This window comes from Salmo salar, chromosome ssa09 (assembly GCF_905237065.1).
Source record: "Salmo salar chromosome ssa09, Ssal_v3.1, whole genome shotgun sequence".
NCBI classification, from domain to species: Eukaryota; Metazoa; Chordata; class Actinopteri; order Salmoniformes; family Salmonidae; genus Salmo; species Salmo salar.
The window spans coordinates 126,391,452-126,416,494 of NC_059450.1; the positions used below are offsets into that span (position 1 = coordinate 126,391,452).

General features: G+C 44.5%; 1 protein-coding gene across 2 annotated transcripts in view; it reads right to left on the reverse strand.

Annotated features, from left to right (window-relative positions):
• The window catches only part of LOC106612894 (neurobeachin), a 301,033-nt gene that overhangs the window by 213,137 nt on the left and 62,853 nt on the right, over positions 1-25,043 (reverse strand). For both annotated transcript variants that reach the window (XM_045724516.1, XM_045724515.1), the window contains exons 5-15: positions 20,262-20,383; positions 18,167-18,293; positions 15,183-15,302; positions 13,989-14,135; positions 12,362-12,559; positions 11,849-12,006; positions 8,598-8,706; positions 7,071-7,223; positions 5,476-5,644; positions 980-1,059; positions 171-233 (exon numbers count right to left, since the gene is read on the reverse strand). In XM_045724516.1, coding sequence (XP_045580472.1) covers positions 171-233; positions 980-1,059; positions 5,476-5,644; positions 7,071-7,223; positions 8,598-8,706; positions 11,849-12,006; positions 12,362-12,559; positions 13,989-14,135; positions 15,183-15,302; positions 18,167-18,293; positions 20,262-20,383 — 1,446 coding nt within the window. The remainder of the gene's footprint in view (positions 1-170; positions 234-979; positions 1,060-5,475; positions 5,645-7,070; positions 7,224-8,597; positions 8,707-11,848; positions 12,007-12,361; positions 12,560-13,988; positions 14,136-15,182; positions 15,303-18,166; positions 18,294-20,261; positions 20,384-25,043) is intronic.

The following is a 25,043-nucleotide window of genomic DNA, read 5'->3' on the forward strand; positions in this document are numbered from 1 at the left end:
AGAGACAGGGGAATAAGAGAGAGAAAGAGGGGGGTGAGAGATGGGGAGGGAGAAGGAAAGAGAGACAGGGAGAGAGAGATTTATAGCACCATACAGTAGAGCATCATCAATGGACAGACCTCTGAACCCTACATCGCTACAGCCCAGGACCATGGGGACTTGCCACTCACCTCATGCATGGTTAGCAGGTAGTTCAGGATACTCTGCAGCTCATCCTCCTTCACGCCTCGGTCCTAAGAAATTACATACGCGTTTTCACACTGACCAAAGAAACAATGTATTCCTACTAGTAACAGAAGCAGATGGGAAACTGCCTTAGGTTGCTTAATGATCACTGGCAGGACTGTCAGATACTGTAGTTAACACCAGGGTGTTTGTATGCCAGTATCCAGGAGATAGACCTAGGCACTGTTTATCAATGCCAGTGCTGAGCTAAGCTGTTGACGGATAATAATTCTCATTTTGGAACCGGTTGACAAATGCTGGTTTGTGAGATGAATATAATATTGCAGCACGTTCAGCGTTTGTTCCCCAGTCTCCTGTTGCTCAGAGACTTTACAGTGATGTAACGTTTAAACACTTCTGATGAGGAACCAGAATCTCTGCAGGAACAGATTGGAAGTTAATTGTTGTTTGAGCTGTGCGTGCGTGAGCGTGTGTGTGTGTATGTAGCTGATTCTGTACAGAATGGTAGATATTTTTTACTGGTAGCCAGTTTATTTTCCCTCCGTTGTTTAAATTCTGCTTATTTCTGTAGTGGCCTCGGGCTGCAGGCCTATTTGTTGCAGAAATGGAGCCTGCTGCCATGTTGTTGAAGCTAAGCGATGATTTGAACACAACAACACGGACGGACCTGAACCTGCATGCTGATTGGACATTATGGTTCCAGAGCAATTACCCATGGTTCCTTTCTCTGGTGGAGATAATAAACAAACTGTTTTTGTTTTGGAATGGATGTGTGAGTGTTTATGTGCAGTACCTTGAGGATGAGTTGTTTGAGGAACAGCAACATGAAAGCCCTGAGAGAGATGATCTCCTGCTGGGTGGGCCTTGGACCATCTGAGGACAAACACAGACCGAGTCACAGGAATCAATATGCACACACGTCTGAAGTTGACTTCACATCTCAGAGCCGATCTATCGCTATCAGAAATCTACAGAGAGCAGTACAAGTCAACACGGTGCTGTATGCATAACACTGCCCAACCCAGATGAGTGATCAAATATGAGAGGACAGATATGACACATTACAGACGGTTGGTTATTGATTACAGCTGCAGCCCAGCACTAGGCTCTGATACAACATCTATTATCATTAACTTCACTCTGCTCTGTGGTTTTAAGACATATTGTATGTGAGCGCGTAGAGTAAATACACTACAGGACCAAAAGTATGTGGACACCTGATCATCCAACATCTCGTTCCAAAATCATGGGCATTAATATGGAGTTGGCCCCTCCTTTGCTGCTATAACAGCCTCCACTCTTCTGGGAAAACTTTCCACTAGATGGTGGAACATTGCTGCAGGGACTTGCTTCCATTCAAGAGCATTAGTGATGTTGGGCACTGATGATGGGCGATTAGGCCTGGCTCGCAGTCAGCGTTTCAATTCATCCCAATGGTGTTTGATGGGGTTCAGGCTTTCCCCAAACTGTTGCCACAAAGTTGGAAACACAGAATCGTCTAGAATGTCATTTTATGCTGTAGCATTAGGATTTCCCTTCACTGGAACCAATGGGCCTAGCCCGAACCATGAAAAACAGCTCCAGACCATTATTACTCCTCCACCAAACTTTACAGATGGCACTATGATGTATTGGGCATGTTGTGTTCTCCTGGCATTCGCCAAACCCAGATTAGTCCGTCAGATTGCCAGATGGTGAAGCGTTTCCACTGCTCCAATGGCGGCAAGCTTTACACCACTACAGCCGACGCTTGGCAATGCGCATGGTGATCTTAGGCTTGTGTGCGGCTGCTTGGCCATGGAAACCCATTTAATGAAGCTCCCGATGAACACTTCTTGTGCTGACGTTGCTTCCAGAGGCAGTTTGGAACTCGGTAGTGAATGTTGCAACCGAGGACAGACGATTCAGCACTCGATGGTCCCATTCTGTGAGCTTGTGTGGCCTACCACTTCGAGGCTGAGCCGTTGTTGCTCCTAGACGTTTCCACTTCACAATAACAGCAATTAGTTGACCGGGCAGCTCTAGCAGGGCAGAAATGTGAAGAACTGACTTGTTGGAAAGATGGCATCCTATGCTGGTGCCACGTTGAAAGTCAGAGCTCTTCAGTACGGGCCATTCTACTGCCAATGATTGTCTATGGAGATTGCATGGCTGTGCGCTCGATTTTATACACCTGTCAGCAACGGGTGTGGCTGAAATAGCCAAATCCACTCATTTGAAGGGGTGTCCACATACTTTTGTATATATAGTGTACGTGGACAGGTTGCTGCCACAGAGATCGATAACACAGAGCTATTCATTTACAGACAAGAACGTATCTCAAGAGTGAAGATAGTCCTCTGCTGTCAGATACAATTTAACCCAACATCTGACTGTCCTATTTCCCCTCAGAAATCAATGGAACCCCTTCAACACAGGCTCCCTCAGCTCCTTGTGACACTGATTAATAGAAGCCATCTGAGAACACAGTACAGGGACAGAACATTTCGCTCCATAACAGCATCCTTAACAACACAGCTGCATCCATATACTGAATCCAACTTAATCACAACTGTTGATTCTCAGGCTCTCATTGGTTGGTTCAGTCCACCTGCCCTGAGGGTATTGGGCAGGAGGAGGATAAGGTTCACTTTATTGTTAAATGATTTATGTTTGCGTTATTAACGCAGAAATCCACTTTCTCCTCCTCGCTACAGTGAGTCAGTGTGACTGGACTGGTAATTAATCCATAGCAATCATGAGAGCCTGCTTCATATACATTTTATAATAGATACTTAGGAAATTGACCTAATTTCGCTTTCGCCCTTGACTTTGTTCAGATAAAGCAGGCAGTAATAGCTTTGGATAATATTTCACAGGGTTGATCAATACTCTATGTTTTCACTGTGAGGATACACAGGTTCTCAGCCCTGCTCAAGATTAGACAATAGTAGCATCCAATGGTAGCATCCAAAACGGCACCCTATTCCTTATAGTGCACCATAGGGCTCTGGTCAAAAGTAGTGCACTATATAGGGAATAGGGTGTCATTTGGAATGTAGACAATATTGTTACGGCTCTTATCCAAATGGATCAGTTCCAGACGCTGGGAGTGTGGAGACCTGAAATTAGAAATGTGACTTCAGAGTATGTGACTACATAAGAGGAGCAGGACCAACAGAGTGTGTCTAACAGAGCAAAAGAGAAAGAGAGCAATAGATTCTGTGTGTGCGAGCGCATGTTAGGGATTGAGAGAAATTGAGCCTGCACTGCAGTGGCTGTGTGTGAGAGGATGATGCATTGGTTTAATTTGATGGCTCTCTATTTACAGACTCCCAGAGAAACCAGCAGCAACATTTCCAGAGACGAAGTGTGCCTGCGTCCCAAAAGGCACCCTATTCCATACATAGTCCACGCCTTTTGACCTACGGGCCCTGGTCAAACGTAGTGCACTATATAAGGAATAGGGTGCCATTTGGGATGTACACAGAGTGTACCTGCACCAGCTCTGTTCCAACCACCGTTGCTTTGTTCTTATAATTGAACACTTGATTACAGTATCTACGAGCTCTCTCCCCATCTCCCTCTCCCTTCATCTCTCTCCCTCCCATTCCCTCTCTCCCCATCTAGAGGCAACACCACAGTCGTCTGAGACAAATGAAAACCAGGTCTAATGGAAATGGAAGGACGATAAAATGACCTCCAGGTTCTGGTGAGGACACCGTCCTCAGTATTTTACCAACTATACCGTTCCTCTCTTCCGTTTCACCCACCGGGATTCTAGAACCATCAGCAAAACACTGTCTACATCCCAAATGGCACCCTATTCCCTTTGTAGTGTAGTACTTTTGAACAGGACGCAGACTTACACTTCTATTCATTTAAAGAACACATTACCAGGAAGATGAACTAGAAACTAGAAAGATGGTCTGTTTCACAAATATGGATTATATTCTACACACACATCACCCAACAGATGTCTCAGCAGACAAGGTTCATCACCAACATTTTCTGCTGTGTCTAGTTGAATGACCCTGACTGAAGAGAAACAACATAGCTACATAGCTAGTCCAACAAACAGAACATGGCTACTAAGTCCAACAAACAGAACATGGCTACTAAGTCCAACAAACAGAACATGGCTACTAAGTCAAACAAACAGAACATGGCTACTAAGTCCAACAAACAGAACATGGCTACTAAGTCCAACAAACAGAACATGGCTACTAAGTCCAACAAACAGAACATGGCTACTAACTCCAACTAACAGAACATGGCTACTAAGTCCAACAAACATGGCTACTAAGTCCAACAAATATCTTATACACTAGTATTGTTTGTCTCACTGTTTTGCAACACATACTAAAGCAAAACAGGCCATGATGTTAGTAAGAAAATCCAAAACAAGCAATCTATGACACAATATCTATTATTCATCAACGTCAGTAAAAGCAGAAAAACTAAACAGCCCGGAGTGTCCAAACCCTTCCCCAGATCAGAGTAGAAACACTGCAGAACGTTCCAGAGCTGTCTATATATAACTCTCCCTACCACAGACAAACACACTCAGTATCCGACTTCACATAGATATGTACTGTAGCTCTGCTCAATATTTCATATAGGACTGGTCTGCAGCTCTGGCAACGTTCTCCAGCATACTGCTGATTAATGATCATGGTGTTTACTGTTTTCTGGGCTTCATGAGAAATCATTAACCATGTGAACTCTGTCAATAGAGGCTAAGCTGCTGCATCAACTATTCATTACACAGTTAATACACATCTACTTCCTCTGTGGACTAAACTGCACTTCTCTCCTGTGGTTACGTCCAAATGGCCCCCTATTCTTTACATAGTGCACTACTTTTGCCTGGAGCCCTATAGGATGACATTTAAGAGACAGACCTGGTTTATCAGCACTGTTCTAACCTGGCCTGTAGGATATATACAGTACTGCTTCCAACCATATAGGCCTAAATCAGAACCTGGGCCTCTCAGCCTTCTGAATAGTTTCAGAGACACAAAGCTGAGAGAGGATGATGACATGACAGTTCAGGGTGACTTTGAATTCCAACACAGCAGACAGCCGTCTCATGGCAGCCTGTTACTACACAGAGAGAAGATGCCTGTCATCTCTGGACCTGTGGTGTGTGAGTGGTGTGTGTCTCTGAGTGTGTGTGTCTCTGTGTGTGTGTGTGTGTGTCTGTCTCTGTGTGTGTGTGTGTGTGTGTGTGTGTGTGTGTGTGTGTGTGTGTGTGTGTGTGTGTGTGTGTGTGTGTGTGTGTGTGTGTGTGTGTGTGTGTGTGTTTACCCAGTCCTTTAGGTGTAATGCCACTGCTGGCCTCAGGGTTGCAGGTCCAGTAGTAGTACTTCAGACTGTGCATCAGCTGCAGCACTGTCCCAATACGACGGATGGTGGTGTAGATGGTTGCCGTGCCGATAAACTCTGCAGACAGGTACGTGTACAGAGAGAGCTGGACCTGAGGGGAGAGTACGTACGCACGCACACACGCACGCACGCACACGCGCACACACACACACACACACACACACACACACACACACACACACACACACACACACACACACACACACACACACACACACACACACACACACACACACACACACACACACACACACACACAATTAACCTATACCCAGTGATTCTACATAAATATAGCTGTCAGGTATAATCCTTTATAACCTACTCCAGGCTGCTTAAGGTATTATATTAAGGCTGTGAACTGGTCGTATTAAGTGAATGCTGTATTAAAGAGGTCCTAGCTGAGCTGAGCCCATCATCCTCCCTGCAGGTGTAGAACAGAAAGAGAGAGACCGGCTGTTGAGGCTGACCCCACATTCCACTCTATTAGAACACACTATAACAGTCTCCTCTCATCACTCCCCTCTTATTTCCTCTCCATCTCCGCTCTGCTCTGTTCAGTCTCATTAATACGGCCTCTGTAATTAGCAATTGACTGGACAATAATCCTACACAGTCCCTCTACAGCTTTTATTCCATCTAACAGAGAGGAGAGGAGATATCTAAAAGTGCTCTAATCCAGTGTGTTACCTCTGTCTGCCCCTCTCGCTCTCTGTGCTCCATGTGAGAGGAGTGTGTGGGGGAGGGGTCTGAGGTTGGCCTCCTGAGACTCTCTCTACCTTAACTCCTGAGACCCTCTCTACCTTAACTCCTGAGACTCTCTCTACCTTAACTCCTGAGACTCTCTCTACCTTAACTCCTGAGACTCTCTCTACCTTAACTCCTGAGACTCTCTCTACCTTAACTCCTGAGACTCTCTCTACCTTAACTCCTGAGACTCTCTCTACCTTAACTCTTGAGACTCTCTCTACCTTAACTTCTGAGACTCTCTCTACCTTAACCCTTGAGACTCTCTCTACCTTAACTTCTGAGACTCTCTCTACCTTAACTCTTGAGACTCTCTCTACCTTAACTTCTGAGACATTTCCCCACAACCGTTATGTATTTATTCATAAGAGCCACCTGCGGCGGTGCCAGTGAGGAGAATGGATTCTCCACACAACCCAGCTCCTCTGATCTGCCTCATCCACTACTTCACGGGTCATTATGTATTTTCAGTCTATAACATTTCAATACTTCTCAGGGTTGAGGAGCTGATGGTGACAGCAGGCAGTAAACCTCAGTCAGTGAAGTCTTCAATTTGGAGGAGAAAATATCCACTAATATCAGGACCCTAAAATATGTTGTGTTACATAATGGATCATGGTAGAAGTGAGTAATGCTCTAAACAGTCTTCAGTGAGTCAGAACTCAGGTGGGTTACCATGGAGCTACCTGGACCCAGTGGAACCAGTTTGGGTGGGGCTCATCTTTATGGGGGACAAGGTCTACCTTGACGGGGGGTGTGGGGGCAAGGTTTACCTTGGCGGGGGTGTGTATCCAGATGGCTGCGTTGAACAGGATGTGGTCACAGAGCTGTTTGAGGAGTGGCGCTCCATGGGTTAACCCGTCCAGGTATTTAGCGAAGGACAGGAACTGCTCCAGGACCGCACGTGTGATGTGGACCCTGGAGCACTGGAGGCACAGGGACTGGTCAGACCACTGGATACTCAATCAATCAACCAGTCAATCAATCCCTAAATAACATATAACTGTAAGCCAACCATAGAGTTGGATAGAGGGTTCACTTTCCACAAAGCCCGTTTTAGCATGGGCAGTGCCATTGAGGAGTTTCACCATTTTGAAGTAGTCAACTGGAATGTCTAGACATTTCACCAAACAAGCAAAGTTTGAGAGCATTTGACTGAGCATCCAGACTCAGAGGAGTACTGCTGTCATCATTGTTGTCTGTCTTTCTGTCACATGTCTCCTGACCAGGTAGAGATACTCTCTCCTAATATTCTAGCTGTGGTATAAACAGATCTGAACCAGATGGCAGGATGGTGTGAGTGTGAGAGTGCTGGCAGCTGGAGGGAGAGGAGAGAAAGCGAGAGAGACAGAGAGAGAGGGATAAACTGTTTCCACCGTCTGGCCCCTGTTACAACCACCTGTTCCTGGCCCTGAGCTCTGGGCTCTACTGGACTCCGGTGGATAGATGTCAGGATGCTACAGGACAGTCTGTCTGCGTCCAAAAAGGCAGCATATTCCTTAAAAAGTGAAGTGCACTACTTCAGACCAGGGCCCATAGGGCTCTGGTCAAAAGAAGTGGACTATGTCGGGAATAGGATGCCATTTAGGACACAGCCTGACAGCGGCTGGCTGGGGAAGCAGTGAGGCTACATACCCTTCAAAACAGAAAGTGGATTCTTCTTCCAAATCTCTTCCTCACCTCTGTGCCTCTCTGCTCTGTTCTTTGATCTGTGGTTTGATCCTATCCATCTGAGGGCTACTGGGCTCCATGTTTCAAACAGCATTAAAGAGTCTGTCTGACTGGTTGGCTGATGCCCTGTTGTGTCCCTGTCTGTTTCAGAACCATGGATCTATTTCTGGTCCTCCTCTGAAATCCTTTGACCGAGAGTGAGGAGTAAAGAGGCTTTTGAACTAAAGAAAATATTGAGGGACATTGGTTGAAAGGAGATATCTTTAAAAAGCTGTCATCAGCTGTTGCCAGGCACACCATAGGAAGTAAGAACGGGTAAACTGAAATTGCACTCTACTCCCTATGTAGTGCACTACCTTTTGACCAGAGCCCTATTAGGCCAACCCAAACCCTGTAGCTTTGTTCTAACATAGTGTACTATATGGGGAATAGCGTGCCATTTGAGGTACAATGTATGATGTACTGATTTAATTGATTTTGATTGATTTAATTGATTAGATGATTAAAAACCCATATACTGTAGCCACAACATCACAGCAAAGCAGTCAATACATCAAAAACGATGGAAGATGACAAAGAGTCCATGCCTTATCTCCAGCGTGGTATAGGCTTTATGTTAGAGTTTCTACCTTCTCCAACAGAAACCCGATTACAAGGAATCCTTTCCCTCCCAGCATCTGTTCCTGCATCGCCACCGAGCTCTTCAACAGGTCAACCAGAAACACCAGGAGGGTGGCACTGCAACACACATACACACAGGCTTATAAGGAAACAGACGCATACACACACATCAGGTGTTGTGCAAGTGTGCTGACATAAAAACCTAAATGTGTCAAAATACAGATAAATTGCTCCTCTACTGTTAAATACCACCATTATGTCATACAGTATGGTGGTCCTAGGGCTGTTTCTGTCTCACTAGTGTAGATGCTCCTCTACCATCTTTAGGTAAACCCTGTTCTTCTGAGATCCTAACAGTCAGGGAGTAGAAAGGGAACATTTTATAAGTCAGCAGCAGAATTGGAGATAAGCAGAGAGACAGACAGAGGATATCTTCATCTTCTGAGGAAATCAGCAATCAGCTGGAGACTGTAGATCCTAACCCCCCAGATCCTTGCCTTATCTCCTAGTCCCTGCCTTCTTTCCTAGCCCCAGCCTTCTCTCCTAGCCCCAGCTCCCAGCCTCATCTCCTAGCCCCAGCCATCTCCTCTAGCCCCAGCCTTCTATCCTAGCCCCAGCCCCAGCCCCAGCCTCATCTCCTAGCCCGTGTCTTCTCTCCAAGCCCCAGCCTTCTCTCCTAGTCTTAGCCCCAGTTCCTAGCCTCATCTCCTAGCCCCAGCCATCTCCTCTAGCCCCAGCTTTCTCTCCTAGCCCGAGCTCCCAGCCTCATCTCCTAGCCCCAGCCTTCTCTCCTACATAGCCCCAGCCTTCTCTCCTAGCCCCAGCCTTTTCTCTTAGCCCCAGCCTTTTCTCCTAGCCTCATCTCCTAGCCCCAGCTCCTAACCTCATCTTCTAGCCCCAGCCCATCTGCTAGTCCTTTTATCAGCCTCTAATCCTAAAGACATGATGTCCTCTGAGAAGAAGTGGAGGTGCTGTTTACTGCTGCATTGGGGTCAGTTACTGTCTTCGTAGTGGGTCTCTCAGTTAAAGCCTGTCCTGACAGAGTGACTGTGTGTTGGCAGTCTGACAGAGGCTCTCTATGACACTCGCTAATCCGCTTTCAGTTTGATATGTCTTGTTGTACAGTACGTGCTCTGGTTGATGTCTTTTCAGAGAGACTGGTCAGAATTGTATGATGGGCTGATCGCTTATCAGATGGGCAGCTTCCTGGAGTCCTGTCATTACATTGACATCTACGAGTTTCATAACTAGATTAGAATCCGGGTATGATGCCCTTGTTGGGGGGTGAGTTTCAGTTTATCCAAGGATAAAAGGTCGGAGCCTCTTTAGGTTCATCGAGACCTTGTTTGCAAGCTCCATTTGTGTACAGACAGAATAACCTCTAAAATAAAAAGTAGAATCTAAAACACCCATGTAAAGATGTAAGTCTATTTGTGGTAGACATTTACTCTGTTTTATTCTGTATCATGTACACTAATTGTTTTGAGTGTTAGAGTGAATTCATTTGTGACTAATACATCTGATTTGAGTAAATGCATTCCTCGTTTATAGAGTAACTGTTTAATTTAATTTACGTTCATAATTTAGTAGGACTACTGGTAAATCCTAAATTGTAGGGTTAATTACACAACCCAGAGTATATGTTTGGGTCCTAACTTAGCCTTAACGAAGGGATGCAAACTCAATTTATAGATGCTGAAACGTTGATGGTAAGGAATTAGCTCATAGTATCCGGAAAATCAGGAATTGCATAATGGTTACCTTAGACAGCCACATGTAATTCTAGTATTCTGTGTGGTGATATGAAGACTCGCTATCTTGCTATATCCTTTGGATATGCTTAACAGCCTATAGCATTTCTATAAATTATTATGGAGTAAGATAAACTACATCAGTATGATAAACTACATCAGACACACTATCTGTCCCTTGATTCATCCCCCAGAGTATACTAATTACACAAATCCTCTCTTGAGATACCTTTTGAACACACACATCATCTGTTACACTGCAGTACCTGCTGAAGATGCTGAGGACCAACATGAACTATCAGTTAGTTTAGAGGTAGACTCACTGGAACAGGCAGCAGAACCACTACAGTTACCGTAAATTCCGGACTATAAGCCGCAACTTTTTCCCCAGCTTAACACCTTGCGGCTTAAACAATGACGCGGCTAATATATGGATTTTTCTTTTCCCAAAAAAACACATTCTGTGACGTGCTCAGTTTTTTGGCGGCATGAAGCTTTCATTAGACCAATGAAATTGCCGAACGGGTTAAGGTCAAACAACTTTTTTGTTTACTGTTTAGATTAATTCGAGCGCTCTCAAACTTCCCATCATTCTGATTACGGTAGTTATTTTGTCACCCTCATCATGGCAAAGACACGGAGAAATGCATATGATGCAGCTTTCAAGTTGAAGGCGATTGATCTGGCTGTTGGAAAAGGAAATAGAGCTGCTGCACGGGAGCTTGGTCTTAATGAGTCGATGATAAGATGTTGGAAACAGCAGCATGAGGAATTGACTCAGTGCAAAAAGACAACTAAAGCTTACTGCTAATTTTGTTTTTTTTGTTACAAGCCGTGTTTCGTTAAAGCCTATTTATTTTTGTTACAAGCCGTGTTTCGTTAAAGCCTATTTATTTTTGTTACAAGCCGTGTTTCGTTAAAGCCTGTGTAAAGTTCATTTGTTTCAATGTACCGGTAGGCACCTGCAGTTTATAGACATGTGCGGATTATTTATGTTGAAAATATATATATTTTTTTAATTCAGCTTATATTCAGGTGCGCTTAATAGTCCGGAAATTACGGTACTCAGAGTTCACTAGCTGTCTTGGCTGGTATGGGTTGGAACACTACCCAGCAGGCTTAACTCAGGGCTGGGACTACACTACCCAGCAGGCTTAGCCACTGCCTGCACCAGAGAGAGGGCCCTAGGCAGAGCAGAGCCTGGCTCAGAGCTGCTGTGTGTGCATCTCCCCAGTGTGGTCTCTGTCACTGAGCTAAATCAGGATTATGGCAGAGCTCTGATTGGAGCAGGGCTCGGTGGGGGGCTCTGACAAGGACAACGCTGGACCTTCAGGACAAGGATCAGCAGGGAGGAGTAAATTAGAACGTTGATTCTCAGCATTCTCATAGTAGAAGACTCAGACCCTCACTTGATGAAACCTCCTGTACTCACCAGATTGTAGTCCTCAGATAGGAGAAAAGGAACAGGGGAAAGGGGACAGAGACAGGACAAAGGGACAGATACTTACCAGACAGTAGTCTCCAGCTGGGTCTCATGGTGCTGGTAGTTGTGCTGGTCGTTGGGTTGATGGTAGTCCAGCTGAGAGAAGAGAGGGAACAGCACCTGGATTCCTCCTATAGAGTGGATGGCACTGTGGATGGAGTGGGTCACTATGGCCTTCACATCCTAGCAGGGAACAATACAGTGTTAGTTTACTATAACTTCATTATATGTGGATTAAAAGGACATGAGACGAGACAAACCTATTTTATAAGGACATGAGGCAAGACTAACATATTTTATAAGGACATGGGGTGAGACTTACAGTTGCGGTCAAATATATTGGCACCCTTGCACGATTCACTATTTCTTCTAAAATAAGTTGAAATTCAAAAACCTTTCGGGTAAAAATAGCCATTCAAAGTTTTGAAAAGAGAAAACAGATAATTCTGCTCCATTGCACTGTATTGTAAAGTGCAAGGATGCCAATATATTTGACGGCATCTGTACGTGTATTATAAGGACATGTAGTGAGACTAACCTGTAGCATAAGGGCGTGGGGTGAGTGGACGAAGATGGAGGCGTTCTCCTTGGGCGATGACTCCAGGCAGAGCTGGGCGTCAGTAGCCTTGGCGTTGTAGGTGAAGGAGATGGAGCTGGCCAGCTTCCCATCATACAGGACCTGTTTATGGTGCTCCGCCAGGTGGATGTCACTCTCCGACTTAAACTTAAACGTACTCTACAGAGAGGGGAGGAATAGAGAGAGAGAAGAAGATCGGGAGAGAGGCAGAAAGATGAGGACAGACAGAGGGTGGGAGGAGAGAGAGAAGAGAGACGTGATAAGGTATGGTATCATGACAGCTCATTCCTCTACTAAACTCTCAGCAGCAGTAGTGTCATATTCATATATTAATGGAACATGATGCTGATCGATAAATGAGTCACTCAGTCTTAATGTAACCAGTCCATTAAGGATGGCAGGCGAGAGAGGAGCTCAATTAATCAATCAACGCATCATCAATTGGAATGCTATTCATCAGGAAATCAGGAATGTCCTCTCAACGGACATAGAAGAGTGATGAGAGGCGCGATACTAGCTCGCCCAGCAGACATGATGATTCAGATGGGGAGAGATGAGACATACACTGAAATAGTTCTGAATTCTAGAGCTTCCCTGAAACCATTCAAAGTAATGGAGCTCAGTTGTTCTGCCTCCCTGAGAAGATCAACTATACTGTCTAGCCTACGTCTCACTGTAGAGATACACCATGGGTGACTGTAGCACCATGCAGGGTCTATCAGCCTTCAACGTGCCTCTCCCTTGTGGAGCCTCTCTCTCGTAAAGAGATGTAGATAGCTGAGATAACAAGCAGAGTAGACCGGGCTCAGTAGACCAGACACACAATGGGACTAGTATGATCCCAGGACCTCTAGTTAACAACCTCCTGGGACCTGGTAGAGTAGGTCTGCAGGCCTCTACAGCCAGCATATCTCTGGCAGCTCCACTATTACATGCAGACAGCTCCTTAACAGATTCTACCCCCAGGCCATAAGACTGCTGAACAACTAAATCAAATGGCCACCAGGACTATTTACATTGACCCCCCCCCCCCCACCCCCTAGACTGTCCCGTATGTGTGTGTCTCCTAGACCCTGTTAGACTGCCCTGTCTGTGAGACTCTGTCAACTGACTGAGATTATAATGAGGCCTTTTCTAAACACCTCAGTCACTAACCAGCTATCATTAATATGAATCACCATTCATTATAACCATTACCTCACAGAGACAATTACATGGAAAACAAGGTGCTAGACTAAGGCCAGAGACTGGATGAGACAGGCAATGAATAACTATGGTCCCAACCTACACTTGATTAACGACAGACACAGCTTTCAGGTTGGCCTGGGTGTGCTTAACAGTCCATACCATAGTTTCAGGCGCAGCCAGAGAACAGAACACAGTACATGCAGGGTATACAGTGTTAGGACACAGGACACATTCAAGCATAGCCCTTTGGATAGAGATACCAGGTATCAGGGAACAGGGAATTGTAGCAAGCAGCATTGTTTTCACAGATTGGTAGATGTAGCAGGCTGTGTGCATGTACCATTAGAGTTAATTCTATCCTAACCTATCAGTAACCTAATTCAGTCAGCCCAGTATGTACCTTATAGCCCGCTCCCAGCTGATGAATGGCAAATATCTGAGCTGGGTTGAGAGCCTCAGAGAACACATAGATGGCCCCCAGCTGACCACAGAACACCCTGTTAGCGTCAGCTGTCTCCGACGAACCCAGGAAGCACTTATCATAACTCTGTAGAGGGAGAGGAGAGGGTCAGTACACGGGCACACAGAGCAGGGGATTTATCATAGCTCTGTAGCGAGAGAAGACAGAGAGAGGGCTTATCATAACTCTGTACAATGAGACGAAGACGGATATATTTATAACGGTCAAACATAAACCACAATATGATCTCTCTCTCTCTCTCTCTCACTCTCTCTCTCTCACACACACACACAGCATGGCTACGACAGCATTCTGCAGCGATATGCCATCCCATCTGGTTTGTGCTTAGTGGAACTAGAATTTGTTTTTCAACAGGACAATGACTGGTACTGTATCTGTCTCTGGGAAATGGTTAGGGCCATTATACGGACACGGAGTCAGAGAGTATTGGGCCATGTCCTTTAACACATCCAGCAGACTCGGAGAGGGGAAGCATCATCCAAACTTCAAACACAGCTGAGTAGTAGGGCAATTAACCGACCCCCAAAAAATGACAGCTTTAGAATGGGCAAATAGGATAATTATGAGAGTGCATGATTCACAGGGCCTCTAATAGATTGACACTCAGAGAGGAGGGAAGGCTGACAGACACTTAGGTCTGCATCCTAAATGGCACTCTATTCCCTATTTAGTGCACTACCTTTAACCAGAGCCATGTGTGTGCGTCTGTCCTTGTAAACCTATACTTGTAACCCCTGCCTTGTAGAAGTGTGTTATAATAATATACACCATGCACACCCCATCCCTCCCTAAATCTGTAGTTGCAGCCTTTGTGGTCCTCCCTTCCTGTCTTTTCTTCTACCATCTTCCTCTCTTCAAACATCTCCCTGAAATGGTTATGCAAATAGGAGCTTTGAAAATGCAGCTCAGTGGGGAAGTGGGGAAGAAAACAGAGTGAAACAGGTAATTGCTCCACTTGTCCAATCATTTTTTTTCAAAACTGTTCAAAATGTGGCTGTGTGCCTTACTGAACACGACCTTGCAGAGGGCTCACTACAGGAAGGAACAGTGACAGGAGAGTCAGTCAGTCAATCAATCAAGCATCAATCAACCAGCAATGAGGCGCATTCTCACATCGTTGGTGTTGACGTGCCAGGCCATGTCGCCATAGGAGACCAGCTGACCGTTGACATAGCAACGGATCTCACTGTTCCTCCAGCGGTTGTAGATATGGACGATGCTGATCATGTACCACTGAAACACATAGAGGAGAGATAGGGTTAGAGAGAGACAGCGTGTGAGTGAGTGAGTGAGTGAGTGAGTGAGTGAGTGAGTGAGTGAGTGAGTGAGTGAGTGAGTGAGTGAGTGAGTGAGTGAGTGAGTGAGTGAGTGAGTGAGTGAGTGAGTGAGTGAGTGAGTGAGTGAGTGAGTGTGGATGCACTAGAAACTACATCCCATTCAATCCCACTGTATGAACAGGGTTTTAAACGCAGCCTATAGTGTTTACATTGCAGTCACCCAGATCATCTAGAGACCAAATAGGATCATGTCATTCAGTAGCTCTGACTTCATACATATTGCAGAGACAACAGCATTATTACACAGGCCAACTGCATAGCATTGATTACACAGTATTACAAACCATACAATTATCCATACATTCTGCACGGTATAGACAACACAGTATTCCAGACCATATGGTTTCTCTGATACATACGAAAATCTAACCTGTACATGGATCATCTCAATGTAAGGCTTTAAATGAAGCAGTTACAGCTGCAACCCTCACTATGTTGATCTACTGCAGATCAACAGGATAGAAACACATCATTAACATGACTATGGCAGAGTGGATCAGATTACTCCAGTTGACGATTAAGAGGCAATACCCCCTTTAAGATCACTTTGAATCACAAGGAGAGCAGATCATTGATTTGAGGATATCTTAAGATCAAAGTCTGCCCTATACTTTAATGATCACTGATGACTTCACTACTAGAAACGTTGACCTGGTGCAGAGAGGACGAGAGGGGGAACATAATTCCGTACATACTGTAGTAGTGCAGAGAGGACGAGAGGGGGAACATAATTCCGTACATACTGTAGTAGTGCAGAGAGGACGAGAGGGGGAACATAATTCCGTACATACTGTAGTAGTGCAGAGAGGACGAGAGGGGGAACATAATTCCGTACATACTGTAGTAGTGCAGAGAGGACGATAGGGGGAACATAATTCCGTACATACTGTAGTAGTGCAGAGAGGACGAGAGGGGGAACATAATTCCGTACATACTGTAGTAGTGCAGAGAGGACGAGAGGGGGAACATAATTCTGTACATACTGTAGTAGTGCAGAGAGGACGAGAGGGGGAACATAATTCCGTACATACTGTAGTAGTGCACTATGTATAGAATAGGGTGTCATGTCAGAAACACCATGGTTACTGACAGCTATTTAACCGAAGGCTGTAATTGTCTGACAGAAGCCTTGAGCCTTGAACCAGCTTGTTATCTCTACTGGGACAGAGACAGGTAGGGTGTCAGACATCCCAAGATACATTACACTCCCTCTCTACACTCTCATCTCATCTCACTGTACACCCAGCTGCTCCTGTGAGGAGGTCCCTGTGGGAGTGTTAAACAGAACAGGTAATGATGTTCTCTCTCTCTCTGATCTGAGGAGTCAGATCAGATTTCTTTTTGCTCTGAGGTGGGTTTTTTGCACAAGACCTGCTGAACCATGACCACCACCCCTACATTTAAAGGAACAGTGACAGGAAATGAGCATTAAATCTGCATGCTACTTCAGAGGCTACATCGGTGTGAATGCGCAAATCTGATATGGGTCACATTGAGTGTGGACAGTCAGAAAAAAATATTGGATACAGAAAGAAAATCTGATTTGGGTAGGGTGGCTGTGTAAACACAGCCTAAAACGCTTGATACATATGACCACAGAGATCATTAAGGGGTTTTCCTGATAGTACCCACATGGCAACAAGCTGGTGGTCAGGCCTCATTCATAACATACTGACCAGATCAATACAGTCCTATAGAGCAGCACCTCAACACACCATCACTCACATATAGGACCTGCGCACTGCTACATAAGCACTCTACTGATCATCAGCTATGTGGCCTGTAAACTGATATAAGCACACTGACCATTGATCACTAGCAGGGTAACTGATGAAACCTGGTCACCCTTGTTGTTTCCACTTGCACGGCTGGACTGCTAGCTTTTCGGTGGCACAAGGGGCTAAGAACGTTTCAGGAGGGTAGTCACGTCTGTTTGCAAGGCAGAGGTCCCTAGTTCTGGTATCGGTTTGAGATGGTACAATTAAGCAAGCACAGTGACGTCCATCAAAGCAGGAGGCTGACGAAATATGGCTTGTCACCTAAAACCCTCACAAACATTTACAGATGCACAACTGAGAGCATCCTGTTGGGCTGTATAACTGCCTGGTATGGCAACTGCACCGCCCACAACCGCAGGGCTCTCCAGAGGGTGGTGTGGTCTGCATAACACAACACTGGGGGCAAACTACCTGCCCTTCAGGACACCTACAGCACCCGATGTCTCAGGAAGGCCAAAAGATAATCAAGGACAACAACCACCCGAGCCACTGCCTGTTCACCCCGCTATCATCCAGAAGGTGAGGTCAGTACAGGTGCATCAAAGCTGGCACCGAGAGACTGAAAAACAGCTTATATCTCTTCCATCACTGACACAGAGAGGCCGTTGCCTACATACATACTTTAAATCATTGGCCACTAACACATGGATCACTAGTCACTTTATTAATGCCACTTTAATAATGATGCTTATATAAACTTGCATTACTCATCTCATATGTATATACTGTATTCTATACCATCTATTGCATCTTGCCTATACCACTCGGTCATTGCTCATCCATGTATTTATATGTACATATTCTTATTCTATTCCTTTACTTAGATTTGTGTGTATTAGGTAGTTGTTGTGGAATTGTTAGATTACTTGTTGATATTGCTGCACTGTCGGAACTAGAAGCACAAGCATTTCGCTACACTCGCAATAACATCTGCTAACCATGTGTATGTGACCAATAGAATTTGATTTAAAGCATCTCTTACCTTCCTAGGTTGAAAGTCATATTTGACACAGTGCTGGAAGCCTTTGCCTTTAGACTTCAGCGATGTCACGATCAGACAGTTGCCCACGAAATGTGCAGAGTAGCCGATTCCTTTACTGGTGCGAAAGCTGCAAAAGAAACAGTATCAAAATGATGAGGTGCGAACATTACATTTCTAATTTCAGATTGGCTCCCTCGACTTGATGTTTCACATTGTAGATACTCAGGAAAAATGATGCCTTCTCTCACTGAAGTAATGATTATCATGTATCTATCAGGTTTATGTCAACCAAACACAATCCACAGCAGAAGGATAATGAGAGTAACTATTGTGTCTGTTTCTGACTAATTAATGAGAACTTTTCCACTCTGGTCATTACTCTCTTTACCTCGCCCTCTCTCTTCCACTCCCTCTCACATTCTCTCCCAATTCCTCTCACATTCTCTCCCACTCCCTCTCTCATTGTTCCAGGCTGTTCCTCTCCACTACTCTCCTCTCCCTTTCATCTCCTCCCTCCCCTCCTTATACTCCTCTCCAGTCCTCTACTCTCCTCTCCCCTGCTCCACTCGTCTCCTCTCCCCTCCCCTCCTCTCCTCCTCTCTAGGGACTCCTCTCCCTATCTATCTGGAGTAGTGGTTAATAAACTCTTCTCTTGAGGCTATTGATCTCTCTGTTAATTACCCACAATGCACCACCAGACGTGGACTGTGGTGGCCAGACATTAGAGTCTAAATTAATAGTCGTTACCATTGTACCTCCCCCTTACAGCCCATATACCCTGTTTCTGTACCTCCCTCTGCAGCCTGCCTCTGATCCCAGCCTGTACACACACACACCCAAGCTTGTACCAGCCTCCACAGTTCAGACCTGGGCTGGTTTTAATCACCTTAATCAGAACTCATTCCTCCTTTATACTGCACTACATCATCAGGAGGAATGGAGTCCTCAGACAGAGCTGCTTATAAACTTGAAACCTTGAAAAGTGGATGAAATGTAATACAACTTGTGGTCATAATCTGCTTACTGATTTAGAGGGAAGGTCAGAGGTCAAACACTAAAGTTACTGGGTCCCCACTGGGCAGACGTCAGTTCAACGTCTAGTTTTGATTTGCATTTGAGTGGTCAACTAACTGAATTCAACAACAACACAAATCTTTGGATTTAGGTTAAAAGTTGGGTGGATAAAATATTAAATTCTCTTACGTTAATTACTTTTTGCAAATCCAATCAGTTGTCCATGTTGATTCAACGTCATCACATTGAATTGTTTTGTTGAAATGATGTACAAACAATGTCGATTGAACCAGTTTTTGCCCAGTGGGTCAGTGCAACAGGTGGGGGGACTGTTTGGGTACTGGTGAAAAGGACAACAGCTTAGATCTCAGAGGTTTCAACCAGGTTGGCTTTGCTAATGATACTGATCAGTAGAGATATGGTTTATATGTCTACTACTCACCAGTAGAGATATGGTTTATATGTACTACTCACCAGCAGAGATATGGTTTATATGTCTACTACTCACCAGCAGAGATATGGTTTATATGTCTACTCACCAGTAGAGATATGGTTTATATGTCTACTACTCACCAGTAGAGATATGGTTTATATGTCTACTACTCACCAGTAGAGATATGGTTTATATGTCTACTACTCACCAGTAGAGATATGGTTTATATGTCTACTACTCACCAGTAGAGATATGGTTTATATGTCTACTACTCACCAGTAGAGATATGGTTTATATGTCTACTACTCACCAGTAGAGATATGGTTTGTCTTTGTCTACTCACCAGTAGAGATATGGTTTATATGTCTACTACTCACCAGTAGAGATATGGTTTATATGTCTACTACTCACCAGTAGAGATATGGTTTATATGTCTACTACTCACCAGTAGAGATATGGTTTATATGTCTACTACTCACCAGTAGAGATATGGTTTATATGTCTACTACTCACCAGTAGAGATATGGTTTATATGTCTACTACTCACCAGTAGAGATATGGTTTGTCTTTGTCTACTCACCAGTAGAGATATGGTTTATATGTCTACTACTCACCAGTAGAGATATGGTTTATATGTCTACTACTCACCAGTAGAGATATGGTTTGTCTTTGTCTACATTGATGTTGTTTAGAGGGTCCATTCTGAACCAGGTGTTGAGAGTGAAGCCGTTCTGGTAAGGCCACTTAGCAATGGGAGGCAGCGCTATGGCCTAGAGAGAGCGAGAGCGAGAGCGAGAGAGAGAGAGACTTATCATAGACTCCAGAGGAAGTGTTATCTCTAAACCAAATAAAGTAACAAACATACTGATATCGTGTGATGGTTCTTTAGATGGATGACTCTATGAAGACAAACACTGGATGGAGACTAATTACTATTTTGCAGAATTAGGAGCCGTTCCCCTGCTTAGACATTGCATGCATCAACCAATGGTTGCATACCACGTCATTGACAGTGCAGTCAGGCACCAGACTGCTTTACCATATTTTTTATTTTACCTTTTTTTAACCTGGTAGGATAGTTCTCATTTACAACTGTGACCTGGCCAAGATAAAGCAAAGCAGTTCGACACATACAACAACAGAGTTACACATGGAATAAACAAACATACAGTCAATAATACCGTACAAAAAGTCTATATACAGTGTGTGCAAGTGAGGTAGGATAAGGGAGGTAAGGCAATAAATAGGCCATGGTGGGGAAGTAATTACAATATAGCAATTAAACACTGGAATGGTAGATGTGCAGAAGATGAATGTGCAAGTAGAGATACTGGGGTGCAAAGGAGCAAGATAAATAAATAAATACAGTATGAGGATGAGGTAGTTGAATGGGCAATTTACAGATGGGCTATGTACAGGTGCAGTGATCTGTGAGCTGCTCTGACAGCTAGTGCTTAAAGCTAGTGAGGGAGCTATGAGTCTCCAGCTTCAGTGATTTTTGCAGTTCGTTCCAGTCATTGGCAGCAGAGAACTGGAAGGAAAGGCGGCCAAAGGAGGAATTGGCTTTGGGGGTGACCAGTGAGATATACCTGCTGGAGCTCGTGCTATGGGTGGGTGCTGCTATGGTGACCAGTGAGCTGAGATAAGGCGGGGCTTTACCTAGCAGAGACTTGCAGATGACCTGGAGCCAGTGGGTTTGGCGACGAGTATGAAGCGAGGGCCAGCCAACGAGAGCGTACAGGTCGCAGTAGTGGGTAGTATATGGGGCTTTGGTAACAAAACGGATGGCACTGTGATAGACTGCATCCAATTTGTTGAGTAGAGTGTTGGAGGCTATTTTGTAAATGACATCGCCGAAGTCGAAGATCGGTAGGACGGTCTGTTTTACGAGGGTATGTTTGGCAGCATGAGTGAAGGATGCTTTGTTGTGAAATAGGAAGCCGAATCTAGATTTAATTTTGGATTGGAGATGCTTAATGTGAGTCTGGAAGGAGAGTTTACAGTCTAACCAGACACCTAGGTATTTGTAGTTGTCCACATATTCTAAGTCAGAACCGTCCAGAGTAGTGATGCTGGACGGGCGGGCAGGTGCGGGCAGCGATCGGTTGAAGAGCATGCATTTAGTTTTACTTGCATTTAAGAGCAGTTGGAGGCCACGGAAGGAGAGTTGTATGACATTGAAGCTCGTCTGGAGGTTAGTTAACCTGATATGGATAGGGGGCAGTATTTTCACGGCCGGATGAAAAAACGGACCCGATTTAAACTGGTTACTACTCTTGCCCAGAAATGAGAATATGCATATTATTAGTAGATTTGGATAGAAAACACTCTGACGTTTCTAAAACTGTTTGAATGGTGTCTGTGAGTATAACAGAACTCATATGGCAGGCAAAAACCTGAGAAAATTCCAAGCAGGAAGTGGAAAGTCTGTGAATTGTAGTTCTTCTTTTGATTCTCTATCGAAACTACAGGATCTGTGCTGTTACGTTGCACTTTCTAAGGCTTCCATTGGCTGTCTAAAGCCTTCAGAAAGTAGATTGAGCCTTCTCCTGTCTGTGGGCAGAGTATAGGAGCTCAGTTACTGAGTGGTCTGCCTGAGGACAAAGAGATTGGATATGCGCGTTCCCGCGAGCACGCTGTTTTTTCTTTTCCTCCTTGAATGAATACACTGTTGTCTGGTTGGAATATTATCGCAATTTTACATAAAAAATACCGTAAAAATTGATTTTAAACAGCGTTTGACATGCTTCTAAGTACGGTAATGGAACATTTTGACTTTTTGTGTCTCGAATTGCGCTCACACGTTACCCTTTGGATAGTGACCTGAACACACGAACGGAGGTATTTGGACATAACTATGGATTATTTCGAACAAAAACAACATTTCTCGTGGAAGTAGCAGTCCTGAGAGTGCATTCTGACAAAGATCAGCAAAGGTAATACAATATTTCTAATACTAATTCTGAGTTTAGGTTGGCCCGAACTTGGCGGGTGTCTGAATATACGGGGGCTATTCGATGCAAATGCTAGAACGCCACAGGATGTTTTTGTGCTGGTCAAGGGCAGTCAGGTCTGGAGAGAACCAAGGGCTATATCTGTTCCTGGTTCTACATTTTTTGAATGGGGCATGCTTATTTAAGATGGTGAGGAAGGCACTTTTAAAGAATAACCAGGCATCCTCTACTGACGGGATGAGGTCAATACCCTTCCAGGATACCCGGCCCAGGTCGATTAGAAAGGCCTGCTCGCTGAAGTGTTTTAGGGAGCCTTTGACAGTGATGAGGGGTGGTCGTTTGACCGCAGACCCATTACGGATGCAGGCAATGAGGCAGTAATCGCTGAGATCTTGGTTGAAAACAGCAGAGGTGTATTTGGAGGGCAAGTTGGTTAGGATGATATCTATGAGGGTGCCCGTGTTTACAGATTTGGGGTTGTACATGGTGAGTTCATTGATAATTTGTGTGAGATTGAGGGCATCAAGCTTAGATTGTAGGATGGCCGGGGTGCTAAGCATGTCCCAGTTTAGGTCACGTAGCACCACGAGCTCTGAAGATAGATGGGGGGCAATCAATTCACATATGGTGTCCAGGGCACAGCTGGGGGCAGAGGGTGGTCTATAGCAAGCGGCAACGGTGAGAGACTTGTTTCTGAAAAGGTGGATTTTTAAAAGCAAAAGCTCGAATTGTTTGGGTACAGACCTGGATAGTAAGACAGAACTCTGCAGGCTATCTCTGCAGTAGATTGCAACACTGCCCCCTTTGGCAGTTCTATCTTGTCGTAAAATGTTATAGTTTGGGATGGAAATGTCAGGGTTTTTGGTGGTCTTCCTAAGCCAGGATTCAAACATGGCTAGGACATCCGGGTTGGCAGAGTGTGCTAATGCAGTGAATAAAACAAACTTAGTGAGGAGGCTTCTAATGTTAACCTCTCTTGGGTAGTAGGCAGTATTTTGAAGTTTGGATGACAAACCTACCCAAAGTAAACTGCCTGTTACTCAGGCCCAGTTTCCAAAACTGTTAAAATAATGTCTGTGAGTATAACAGAACTGATATGGCAGGCGAAAACCTGAGGAAAATCCATTCAGGAAGTGGGATATTTTTGATGTGGGTACTTTTCTATTGAATGCCTGTACAGTATGTATTTGGATAGGACCCAAATTGCAGTTCCTATGGCTTCCACTAGATGTCAACAGTCTTTAGACATTGTTTCAGGCTTATATTCTAAAAAACGAGGAAGAATGAGAACATTGTTTCAGTGGACTCTAAATGAATCAGAGCTGTTTTGAGCACGTGGCCGATTGCGCGCCGTTCGTTGTTTTTCTTTTCTATTGAAGACGCTATTGTGCGGTTGAAATATTATCAATTATTTAGACAATAGACAACCTGAGGACTAATTATAAACATCGTTTGACATGTTTCGATACACTTTACAGGTACTATTAGGATGTTTTCGTCTGCATGTCGTGACCACCTTTGAGCCAGTGGATTACTGAAAGAAAACCCGTCAACAAAACAGTTGTTGGCACATAAAGAGGGACTTTATCGAACAAAACGAACATTTATTGTGTATCATGGACTCTTGTGACTGCAAACATATGAAGATCATCAAAGGTAAGTGATTAATTTTATCGCCATTTCTGACTTTTGTAATTCCTTTACTTGGTTGAAATATGTTTATATGCTTTTGTAAGCGGGGTGCTGTTCTCAGATAATCGCATGGTATGCTTTCGCCGTAAAGTCTTTTTGAAATCTGACACAGCGGCTGGATTAACAAGAAGTTTATCTTTAAGCCTATGTATAACACTTGTATATTTTATGAATGTTTATTATGAGTATTTCTGTATTTTGAATTTGGTGCTCTGCAATTTCACTGGATGTTGGCCAGGTGGGACACTACCACCCCACCTGCCCATAAGAAGTTGTTTAACATGCATGGAACCAAGGCTTTTACGGTTACAGAAGTCAACAAATGAGAGCACCTGAGAAGTAGGAGTGGAGCTAGGCACTTCAGGTCCTGGATTAACCTCTACATCACCAGAGGACCAGGGGAGGAGTAGGATAAGGGTACGGCTAAAGGCTATCTAAACTGGTCGTCTAGCACATTCAGAACAGAGAGTAAAAGGAGCAGTTTTCTGGGCGCGATATAGATTCAAGGCATAATGTACAGACAAAGGTATGGTAGGATGTGAGTACATTGGGGGTAAACCTAGGCATTGAGTAATGATGAGAGAGATATTGTCTCTAGAGACGTTTAAACCAGGTGATGTCACCTCATATGTGGGAGGTGGAACTAAATGGTTGGTTAAGGCATATTGAGCAGGGCTAGAGGCTCTACAGTGAAATAAGACAATAATCACTAACCAGGACAGTAATGGACAAGGCATATTGATATTAGGGAGAGGCATGCGTAGCCGAGTGATCATAGGGGTCC